This window comes from Salvelinus namaycush, chromosome 5, assembly GCF_016432855.1.
Source record: "Salvelinus namaycush isolate Seneca chromosome 5, SaNama_1.0, whole genome shotgun sequence".
NCBI lineage: Eukaryota > Metazoa > Chordata > Actinopteri > Salmoniformes > Salmonidae > Salvelinus > Salvelinus namaycush.
In genome coordinates, this window is record NC_052311.1 from 64,333,920 (window position 1) to 64,346,353 (window position 12,434).

Here is a 12,434-nt window from a genome sequence, read left to right on the forward strand (position 1 = left end):
GAGCGGGTTGAGGGCTTCAAGTTCCTTGGTGTCCACGTCACCAACAAACTAACATGGTCCAAGCCTACCATGACAGTCGTGAAGTGGGCACGACAAAACCTATTCCCCCTCAGGGGACTGAAAAGATTTGGAATGGGTCCTCAGATCCTCAAAAGGTTCTACAGCTGCACCATCGAGAGCATCCTGACTGGTTGCATCACCGCTTGGTATGGCAACTTCTCTGCCTCCAACCACAAGGCACTACAGAGGGTAGTGCGTACGGCCCAGTACATCATTGGGTCCAAGCTTCCTGCCATCCGGGACCTCTATACCAGGCGGTGTCAGAGGAAGGCCCTAACAATAGTCAAAAACTCCAGCCAACCTAGTCATAGACTGTTCTCTCTGCTACCACACAGCAAATGGTACCGGAGCGACAAGTCTAGGTCCAAGAGGCTTCTAAACAGCTTCTACCCCCAAGCCATAAGACCCCTGAACATGAACCCAGACCATTTGCATTGCCCCCCTCCCCTCTCCACATCACTGCCACTCTCTGTTGTCATCTATGCATAGTCACTTTAATTAACTCTACCTACATGTACATACTACCTCAACTAACCCCCACACATTGACTCTGTACCGGCACCGCCCTGTATGTATTGTTATTTTTTACTGCTGCTCTTTAATTACTTGTTACTTTTATCTCTTATTCTTATCTGTATTTTTTTAAACTGCACTGTTGGTTAGGGGCTCGTAAGTAAGCATTTCACTGTAAGGTCTACTATACCTGTTGTATTCTGCGCATGTGATAATACAATTTGATTTGATTTGAAAACAGGCTACAAAAAAAAGCTAGACAGGAAGGGCTCAAAACAGCCCTGAATGACGGGTCGCCACTGCAAATACAAATAAAATACAGAAACCGAGCCTAAAACCACAGAGAGCGAGCAATGCAGACGTAGAGGCACAGTAGAAATGGGGGAGGAGAGAAAATAGGGTATCAACATTTAATTGAGAGTTTGATTGAAGACAAACATTCAGACGAGTTTTATAAATCATATTTTTATTTGGGTTTTTCAATCAGGGTTACATTGTGAACCATTATTCACAACCATGAATAAAAGGCACAGCAGTATGTTTTGTGATTTTGCCACAGAGTAGAGACTTTATTCAGACATGACAGGATGGTATTGTCTGTTTACTGAAGTTACATTTAACACTGAACTAAAAGAACACAAGTCATTTATAGAACCAGACTGGTTTTATAAAAAGTGAAAGTATTGGAAATAATTAGCATGCAATTATGATTATGGAGGTTAGGAGTTGACTAGTATGTTTTACTATTCTTAGTCTTCTTTACTGTTTTTACCCCTGCTCTTCTCTCTCTATGGTCTTCTTGATCCAGTCTAAGTAATTCTCCACTTTTGTGTAGTAACCCTTTTTAGAATCCTTTCCCAGTTCACAAAGGGAACCCCAGGACACAATGCCTCTCAGACGATATGGCCCTCTGTTGTTCTTGTTCCCTAATCCCAGCATAGGGAGAAATAATGGACCCCCACTATCCCCCTTGCAGCTATCTGTCACATCACCCCCTGCACAGAACATGTTCTCAGTGAAAACCATTGGCTTGGTAATAGACAACACAGGTGTATCCTCACAAATAATTTTGGGGTATCTTCCCACAGATGTGTGAAGCAAGAATTTGCTTTTATCCAACATTTTGGTTTCATGTTTATTCTCTGTCCCACCCCACCCTGAAACAGTGCCTTGTTGACGCTCTTTGAATCCTCCATCAGCCTCAGGCAGGCATATGGGGAGAACATTGGGCCCTAACTTCACCCTGGAAGACATTCTGATGAGAGCTATGTCGTTGTCGTAGTTTGTGCGTTCATCACCAGCTATGCCCTTTATGTAGTCAGGGTGAATGATAATCTTATCCGTTACCATGATAACCACGTTAGGATCAGTATCTTTTGCTTTTGTCCCATCTATCAGCCCCCCGAAAAATGTAAGCTTGCTTTCTTCGTTGCCATCCACTACATGAGCTGCTGTGATGGCCCACCGGTCATTGATCAGGGATGCTCCTCCTCTTTTGGGCTGTTTAGTGAGAAGCTGCCAGGGTATCTCTCCCATCTTCGCCTGGCTGCCCCCCAAAATTCTTCCAAAGCTGGAAATATCTGTTTCTGTCTTCCCACACACTAGAAGATAGACAATCCAGAACAATACACAGGATCATTGATAGTGTAACACCAGTTATACTGTACTGTCATCGACCCAGTGTTAGGGAAGCTACTGTGAAAATATAGTTTACCAAGCTACGAATTACTTCTCACTGGAAGAAGGTAAGCTACACGAAAGTTACCCTTAGTTTACTTAACTAAAGTTACTTTGAAAAGTAGTTCACTACATAAAAACAACTTAGTGGAAAATGATCATAACTAAATGTGAAATGTCATAAACTACAAATTGCAAGAAAAGCTTACTCTGGAGTCATGTTAACAGAATGTGTAATTAAGCCTATTAAACACAAGTTTCAAGTGAGAATTAAGCAGGTCTAAAAAAAAATCTTACAAAAAAAGTTGTGTGTATTTCCAGTAGTTAGCTACACAGCTACATGGTAAAAAAAAAAAATATTGTAAACACTATCAAGATTTGAATTTAGTTAAACTACCATCAAGCTACTGCAAAATGTAGTTAAAATACTAGTTGAACTACATATAGTGCATTACTCCACAACACTGCGTACACCTGATAAATGATAGTGAGGCATACCTTCGATGCACTTTGGTAACTTTTCTTGGCCCTTGACCGATGTCCACGTACCACTGGCATCACAGATGTACTTCTCTGTAGGAATAGAAGGGAGGTAAGAGCACAGGTAGGGTAGATAGTGATGGCATGTGTAGCGGGCTCAGAAAGCATAGGGCAGGTATACTGAAGATACTGTATAGAAATGATCAGGGAAGGAGGGATGGAAGAAAGGAGGAGGTTTACATAAAAAGTGAAAGAAAACAGCTGCAGTTGTAGTTGTAGGTAAAAAAGACTGTAATGACTAACCGTCTCCCTCCAGTGTGTAGTATTTGGATTCACACTTGAACTGGACCTTGTCACGAAACAGGGTGCTTGGATCCTTGTCCACCAGTTGAAGGGCCTCATCACTAGAAGTGTCTGGTTCTCCACAATCCACAGCTAGAGTGAACCAGACATACAGAGCAAACCAACGTTTGACACAAATTCCAAAACAAATTGCTTGAAAAGATAAAATAACTTTATGAAAATGCAACAGTCCTGGACATCGTTTCCCAGAGCCTTCATAGCGTTAAGATCATTGTTAGAACCATCATAAGATGTATCTGTAGTAGCTGATCTATTTCTCAGAACCTTCATTAGTAACGTTCTTCTTAAAAACCATTGCACATCTGCAAGTGATCCAGACCACTTGTAGAGCAGCCAAAGTGCATCGTTTGATGTTTTTTGACCTTCCGAGTCAATTTATTCACCGAATATCTCCACTACACATAGAATCAATATGTTTAGGATAGGTACTGTATGTATATATAGGTACAACATGACATGCATTTATTTATGTCAGATGGTTACTGTCTGCTATACACATATAGACGTACAGAAGGAGGGTAATTCGATCATTTTCGATCCAAATATTTTGTAAAGACTAGCATTATATTGTTAGATTACAGGAGTAACTCTGGTAGACCTGAAACAGTCTTCCTCACCTCAAGTTCAACTGTCGGAGCCAGTTGAAACGCCCTGGTGCACTGCCTTCATATCATAGGCCTGCAGTAGCTAAAGCTTAATGATAGCCACACCATACCAAACCACAAACGTTTCTAAACTTTATTAGGGTAATATCAAGCCATTGTTCATATGGAAACTACAAGTATAGGAGCGAATGTAAACCAAGGGAAAAATCGCACTACCCTCCCCTGTACCCTCCCCAGTGCCCACCCCTCCCCCAAGTAAATTTCGACCTGTCCCTTAGCGAACGTTCTCTCTACATGCTTGTTTGGGAAACACTCTTACAAAGTTGGCTCGTAAATAATGATGTAACTGGTACGATCATCGTAATGCTTACATTACATCACAACTGGGAAACGAGGCCCAGGGTATTATTACTCAAAGCAAGATCAGCAAGAATGTTCATAAGGATGATCAACATGGATGGTATTTATTCATTCTTGAATTTCAGTGGTAAATGCTGTCCCTTGACTTTGTTATTTAAAAAAAGTCCTTATACTACAAAATATGTGTCTGCATTTTAGAAACTACTGTGGGCTAACAAATTGGCTTGTCTCACTGGGGATGTAGAGGTGTAGTGACATGTTTTGGAGATTCAGAGATATCTATATATTATTTTGTAATGCTAAACAGTGAACAAAAGTATTTTCATATATTATATAGATAAATAAAACAAAGAAGGCTAGTAAAAAAATGTTTTTACTAGTGTAATGTATGTTTTACCACCTTGAAAATCACTATACTAAAAATGCTGGGTTGTTTGGATGACCCAACTGCTGGGTTGCAGGCATTGGGTCACTTAGTTTGGTTGTTTTCTTTAAAAAGAGCTAGGTTTGATTGTTAATGCTGGGTTATTGATGCTGGGTTATTGAGATATGATATGACTCAGTGGGTGGGTTAATTCTCTCGCCAAATCCAAAAGATCAAAGTGATCCGGCAAGCTCGTGAATGAGGATTGTTGCAGCTGTGTAACAAGTTTACCAGACAAAAGGCGCTCAGTGGAATTACTTTTGACAGACAAATGGGCAAAACATTGTGGCTGACCAAAGACGGTGAGTAAAAAGCTAGCTAGCTAACATGACTATCGCTTCAGGTTAAATAGACCTAGTTATCATAATTACGTATTATCTCAGTCATTGACAATTTTAGATAATCTTATTTAGAATGAGTAGGTTCTGTAGGTATTGCGGCTTTGAGGTCACGGTTCGGTTTACGCTAAAGCAGAATAATTCAATTACAAAAGTTACTGTAGTAAATTATTGTTTATTTAAGAAAATACAAGGTGTTAGTATACCTGATTCCATATATGACCATGAGTCATATAATGCCTGATGAGAGCACCATCAGGAATATAAACACTTTGTATTTTCTTAAATGAAAACACAATTGCTCATCAACAACAACACTAACATAAGGTGCAAGATGCATGGGAAATCAATATGAAAATCCCTGGTAATCCCTACTCCCTAATCCCTACTCCCTACTCTGATCTGGCGGACTAACTAAGCAAAAATGCTTTGTTTGTAAATTATGTCTGAGTGTTGGAGTGTGCCTCTGGCTATCGGTAAATTTAAAAAACAAGAAAATCGTGCCGTCTGGTTTGCTTAATATAAGGAATTTGAAATCATTTATATTTTTTCTTTTGATACTTAAGTTTTTTTTAACAATACCATTTACTTTTGATACAGAGGTATATTTAAAACCAAATACTTTTAGACTTTTACTCAAGTAGTATATACTTGGTGACTTTCACTTATACTGGAGTCATTTTCTATTAAGTTATCTTTACTTTTGCTTAAGTATGACAATTGAGTACTTTATCCACCACTGTAGGCCTATGCTATAATGCTTTCTTATGCACACTTGTGTGACTCTCAAAAAGGGGGCGTCTGTATCACTTCTCATTTCCCACTCCGGGATAATGTGATTGGCTCTCACCATTAAGTAGCTCTCTTGGTGCTTTCAAGACAACTGAAGAAAAAACTAGATCAAATCATGACGTCACTGAACTTCAGGTTGGATTTTTCTCAGTCGGAGCTTGTTTTTTTTTTGAGTTCCCAGTTGTCTTGAACACACTGAAGTTGGAAGTCGGAGATTTCCCAGTTCCCGTTGTTTTGAACATGTCATAAGTAGCCCTGGTGGTCCATCCATCTGTAGTAGGTGCAACACAGTGCCAACTTCAGCTTTAGCTTGCTTATATAGAGCGAGTACCACCTGTTTGCTGAAATGGGTACGAGAGGGCGAAGTTTGTTATGAGGCTTGAGCACTTTCACAAGGTGATGAAACCCCCTATTCTTCTCAACCCCGGAGAATGGGCGCATATCCACGGCTATAAACATACCACAGCAGGTTGGTGGCACCTTAATTGGGGAGGACAGGCTCGTGGTAATGGCTGGAGAGGAATAAATGGAATTGTATCAAATACATCAAACATATGGTTTCCATGTGTTTGATGTCATTCCATTTGCTCCATTCCAGCCATTATTATGAGCCGTCCTCCACTCAGCAGCCTCCACTGAAACATACCTATCGCTTTTGTAATTTCTTTGGCCCAGTCAGAATCAGCTGTGAAGGACTGCTTAAATGCAGAGTGGAGACAAAGTTCTACATAACTAGTTCCTGGCTGCCCTTCACAAAAGGAAAGCTTGAAATGCGGCAAGCTCAAATGTCCCCTTAATTCAAGAATGGCCCTCATACGTATATCCATACTTAACTTTTGCTATTTTTCTACACCAGAACATTTTGCGTTACATCTATCAAGAGTGTTAATCGCTGGCTATTTTAATCCTATGAAATACAATTGTAGAGATGGTCTCGTCTCACTCACGTTCACAGCGGTACACAGGACTCCACTCGCCTGTCCTCTGGCATGTCGACTCATACTCGTTGTCACCCTTTGTGAAGAGAGAACACACGTATCTAGTAGTGTACAATCTATTATGTCATGTCTTTGAGAACATTCAAATTGTCAAAATGTCTTCAGTTCTTCTACAGCACTAAACGAAGCTCTAGGTTGAATATGAAAGCTAACTGAACCCTTTTATTGCCTCTTGTGAGCTTACAGTACTGTAGCCTACTCACTGTGTTCAGAACACTGCCTAGGTCGCAGGTCACTGTGACTGTGTCACCTTGGTGATATTTAGGTTGCTGTGGGGCTAAGGTGGAGTCGGAGGTCACAATCCCTCTGCAGGTCTTTGCTGCAATGAAACAAGTCCTAAGTCATCACTTTATTTTGATCCATTATACAGGGCCTTCAGAAAGGATTCAACCCCCTTGACTTTTTCCACATTTTGTTGTGTTACAGCATGAATTTAAAATTGATTACATTTAGATTTCGTGTCACTAATCTACACACAATATTCCATAATGTCAAAGTGGAATGTTGTTTTTAGAAAATACAAATTAAAAATAAAAATGAAAAGCTGAAATGTCTTGAGTCAATAAGTATTCAACCTCTTTGTTATGACAAGCCCAAATAAGTTCAGGAGTTAAACATGTGCTTACAAATACACATAATAAGTTGCCCGTGTAACAATATAACTTTAGTTCGTCCCCTCGCGTGAACCAGGGACCCTCTGCACACATCAACAACAGTCACCCATGAAGCATCGTTACCCATCGCTCCACAAAGGCCTTGCAGAGCAAGGGGAACCACTACTTCAAGGTCTCAAAGCGAGTGACGTAACCGATTGAAACGCTATTAGCGCGCACCATCGCTAACTAGCTAGCCATTTCACATCCGTTACACTCACCCCCCTTTCGACATCCTCCTTTTCCGCAGCAGCCAGTGATCCGGGTCACGGCACCAATATAACAGTATAACTTTAGTTCGTCCCCTCGCCCTGACCCGGGCGTGAGCCAGGGACCCTCTGCACACATCAACAACAGTCACCCATGAAGCATCATTACCCATCGCTCCACAAAGGCCGCAGCCCTTGCAGAGCAAGGTGCAACCCTACTTAATGTCTCAGAGCAAGTGACGTAACTGATTGAAATGCTATTAGCGCGCACCACCGCTAATTGGCTAGCCATTTCACATCCGTTACACCTGGACTCACTTTGTCTGCAGTAATAGTGGTTAACATGGTTTTTGAACGACTATCCCATCTCTGTACCCTACACATACAATTAAGTTGGCTGTAAAATCTATGGCAACACTTGAAAATGGCTGTCTAGCAATGATCAACAACCAACTTGACAGAGCTTTGAGAATTTAAAAAAGAAAGATTGGCAAATATTGTTTTATCCAGGTGTACAAAGCTCTTAGAGATGTACCCACATTTTTCTTCAAATGACAATTAAATCCATTTTAATTTCACTTTAACTAAATAATAATTTTTTTAAGTCAAGGGGGTTGAATACTTTCCGAAGGCACTGTACAGGGTGGTCCTTTGTAGCTCAGTTGGTAGAGCTTGGTGCTTGTAACGCCATCCACACGTGAAATGTCACTTAGAATAAAAGCATCTGCTAAAGGGTATGTATGTTACATGATTTAATCCAGAAATGTGCTTTATTTATGTATAAAAGTTGTCGTTTTTCAGTTATCGTGTGCATATTATTTAATGGATAATGAGTCGTTTCCTAAAAGCGTACATGACCCTATAGAAAGCCTTACTTGTGGTTCTGTAGTGGATAGTGAAGCCATTGTTGGAGCCCTGTCCGTCAGAGTTGAAGAGAATGCGGGCGTGGTGTGACCCAGTGCGGAGGGGAGGGGAGGGGGGCACACGGCCACAGAATGGCCCCTGAGTCCCAGCGGAAGTCTCAACCTGAAAACAACAGAATATGTTGTACCGGGAAAACAGGATATGTACTGTATCAGAAATACTGTGAGACTACAAGGTGAGAGGGGGACATTGTTGTTGAAGCATATTCAGTGACCTTGAAATGTAGTTGATTGGTTTAATGTCCTCCTATTCGCTGTGAAGGTGACGGCCACTTCCGCTACCAGATGCCTTTTATCAAGTTTTTACTCTAGACCATTGCACTACGTTTTAAAAACTACAAGGCTGAGGGGGTAGTCACTTCCTGGTTACTTTCACAGCGTATGTCAGGTGCAAATCTTGTGAAAGGGATTGGTCACCTTCATGGGAGGGTGCACAGCATAATGTAGGAATTTCACAGAATTTACACATAGTAATAGTGAGAATCAGCAGAGTTTTCCTTGACCACATGACCTAGGAAAACTCTAGGCCCTATTTATAGGCTACAGCTACTCACCATGAGTGTGTCCACACACTGTCCGTCTGGCCCCTGCTCCACATCAAACTCCCCAGTGAAGTGTAGGAGCAGCTCCAGGTTGTCCTCTACTGACAGGATGTAGGAGCAGTGGGCATGCTCAGCATATGGGCCGGGCCGAGACGGACTGGATATCACACCACGCAGCGAGCCGGACAGGTCCTCAGTGCAACTCACTGTGGTAGAGACGTATGATCAATAACATGACCCTCATTGTCATCATCATCATCATCATCACAGAGGGATGGTGTTGTATCATGAAGTCGGTAGCTGTACGAGCAACAAGTAGTAACGCCATCGCATCTTTGTCGTTATTAATACAATTTGCATCATCATTATACTTCATTCTTCATCATTCTCTCTTTGTTTTCATTTCCCCTTAGTGCTTCTCCTTCTTGCTCTCCTCTCTTCATTCTGTCTTTCACTTCCTCTTTCCCCGTCCCTTCCCGTCTCTCTGTCTCTCTCTCTCAATTCAAGGGGCTTTATTGACATGGGAAACATATGTTAACATTGCCAAAGCAAGTGAAGTAGATAATAAATAAAAGTGAAATTAACAATAAAAATGAACAGTAAGCATTACACCCATAGAAGTTCCAAAAGAATAAAGACATTACAAATGTCATATTATGTATATATACAGTGTTCTCTCGCTCTCTCGTCTGTCTGTCTGTCTCTCTTTCTCTCTCTCTCTCTCTCTCTCTCTCTCTCTCTCTCTCTCTCTCTCTCTCTCTCTCTCTCTCTCTCTCTCTCTCTCTCTCTCTCTCTCTCTCTCTCTCTCTCTCTCGGTCTCTATCTCCCTCTATCCCTCGCCTCTGTCTCTCTATACCTGTGCAGGTGTGTCCGTCTGTGTCCAGGTGGTAACCAAGGCGACAGGAGCAGAGGTAGCCTCCAATGTAGTTGTGGCAGAACTGGGTACATCCGTTATCTGGGTCCTCCTCACACTCATCAAAGTCTGTTAGAAGACAACATATGTCTGACTAAGTTCATTGGTTACATGAGGTAATGCAACAACAACAACAACAAAAAAATACAATTTCATCATAGTCGAAGAGAAATACAGCAATGCTTTATGAAACAATGCTCCCTTTCTCCTCCTCACCTTGCAGCATGTAAAAGCCTCTGAAGCCAGTGTGTCTCTTGGTGTTGGAGTAGTCAGAGCGGAACGAGAGAGAGAGGCAGCCCTCCACGGAGGAAAGGAGTGAGGGATTGACGGTAGAATCAAGGTCCTCAAACGACATTTCACCACATTGAAGGGCTATGTGCTTTCCATCTGCAAAGATCTAACAGAGGGATGAGAGGAGAGAACTCTTTAAAAAACACATGGACACCTTAGGATTACTAATTGTGACATCTAATATCCCTCCCATTCCCACCCCAATAACAGTAATAATAGATTACTTTTTGCCATATCTCAAAGTATGTTACATTACAGTAAAAGTGTCATCCTTGAGTCAGTGACACCTGACTTTAACCAATGGATTGTTCATGCTATGTATTGGCCAATGAGAGGATTTGAAGCTACCAGTCGGCCATAATTGCACTCCCCAGAAGAAGCAGTCCTCCATATGAATGAATAGAATTCTACGGTGTTTCAAGGACAAAATGTATTTAAGTATGCTTTAAGGAAAATGTTTTATTTTTATGTTTAGTTCACATAATATAATTTAAAAGTATGCATTAAGTTGACTGCAATATAATAAGCATGGCAAAAACAAATGTAGAAATTAATAAATGCATTTCTATAGCTTCCAAAACAATTTTTACACTGGTGGGGGAGTGCCAAGATGGAGGCTTCAAAACAACATCTCCTATCAGTCATATAGTGTATATATAAATAATTGCCTTTAACCCTTCACACTGACCTCCAGGGCGTCGTTCTCGCAGCCGTCACTGTCCTCCATGTCCAGGTGTGTCAGCCTGAGGGCGAGGGTGTGGCCGGGAGGGGCACACCTGCTCCAGTTCAGACTGGCATCAGGTGGGTAACCACGGGGATAGCCTGGAGACTCCACCCACCCCGAGAGCATCGAGATGGCACAGAGGGGCAGGAGGAACAGACAGAGGCTGGGAGAGGACGAAGACAGAAACAGAGGGGGGAGAGGACGAAGACAGAAAGAGAGAGGGGGGAGAGGACGAAGACAGAAAGAGAGAGAGGGGACAGGACGGAGACAGAAACAGAGGGGGGAGAGGACGAAGACAGAAAGAGAGTGGGGAGAGGACGAAGACAGAAACGGGGGGAGGACAAAGACAGAAAGAGAGTGGGGGGGAGAGGACGAAGACAGAAACAGAGGGGGGAGAGGACGAAGACAGAAAGAGAGTGGGGAGAGGACGAAGACAGAAACGGGGGGAGGACAAAGACAGAAAGAGAGTGGGGGGGAGAGGACGAAGACAGAAAGAGAGTGGGGAGAGGACGAAGACAGAAACGGGGGGAGGACAAAGACAGAAAGAGAGAGGGGTAGAGGACAGAAAGAAAGAGAGGGGGGAGAGGATGAAGATAGAGAGAGGGGGAGAGGACAAAGACAGAAATAGGGGGGATGAAGATAGAAAGGGGGGAGAGGACGAAGACGGAAAGAGAGAGAGGAGGAGAGAAGGGAGAGAAAGCGAGAGAGAAGGGGGGGCAAAAAGTGAGAGAGATACAGAGAGAAAGATGGGACACAGTCAAAGAGGAGAACAAGAAGATTAACAAAGAGACACCGAGAGAGAAGGAAAGTATGAAGAAAAAGAGAGAATCAATAATATGAACAAATAGAGAGAGAAACAGTCAGACAAACAGAAAGAAAGAACAAGGGTGAGAGATGCATGTGAATATCTGTTCAGACTTACAGTACATATATTATAATATCAGCCCTTATTAACAAATGCTGGGTTCATTTCACACAATCACATCCATTGAGGAAGAAGAAAATTACACCACATATCCCAAGAAGGAAACTATGAATCACGATCGTTGCATAAGGTCGTCACTTAAAATGTGTTGCTTGTTTTAATATCACTTAGTGCTGTATAAATGCAGGGAGATGAGCTTACATATTATATTTGTGTTTATATTCTGTTTGATAAGAGATTATGAAAAACCATTACATACCTCACTCCTAGCATGGTGAGGAAGTGATCACTTCTGCCTCAGCAATTAAACAAACTCACTGTCTTTCTCTTTTCTTGCTATTTCACTTTGACTCTCTCCCTCTAACCCCTCCCACTGGGCACAGACGTCAATTCAACATCTATTACACGTTGAGAGAGAACTTTACTGTTCATTTTTGAGTGTTTATTTCACTTTTGTTTATTATCTTTTCCACGTGCTTTGGCAATGTAAACATGTTTCCCATGCCAAAAAAATGAATTGAATTGACAGAGAAAGAGAGAGTGCATAGAGTGAGGGAGAGAGAGAGAGAAGAAGGGAGGAAGGAAGAGAGTCAGGGGTATATATTTCTGTCTTCATCTACTCATCATCTAAACACATCTCACAT

The 12,434-nt window shown here is 41.9% G+C and overlaps 1 protein-coding gene across 1 annotated transcript; it reads right to left on the minus strand.

Moving 5' to 3' along the window:
* Nucleotides 1-1,025: 1,025 nt before the first annotated feature.
* On the minus strand, nucleotides 1,026-12,158 carry LOC120048711 (complement C1s subcomponent-like). Its single transcript, XM_038994874.1, has 11 exons — nucleotides 12,050-12,158; nucleotides 10,830-11,028; nucleotides 10,067-10,247; nucleotides 9,794-9,919; nucleotides 8,950-9,143; nucleotides 8,348-8,498; nucleotides 6,814-6,929; nucleotides 6,560-6,626; nucleotides 3,034-3,165; nucleotides 2,749-2,823; nucleotides 1,026-2,174 (listed from the first exon to the last, which is right to left on the minus strand). Exons 1-11 carry the CDS (start codon nucleotides 12,061-12,063, stop codon nucleotides 1,342-1,344), a joined length of 2,088 nt encoding a protein of 695 aa, XP_038850802.1. The 5' UTR covers nucleotides 12,064-12,158; the 3' UTR covers nucleotides 1,026-1,341.
* Between the last annotated feature and the right edge of the window lie 276 nt (nucleotides 12,159-12,434).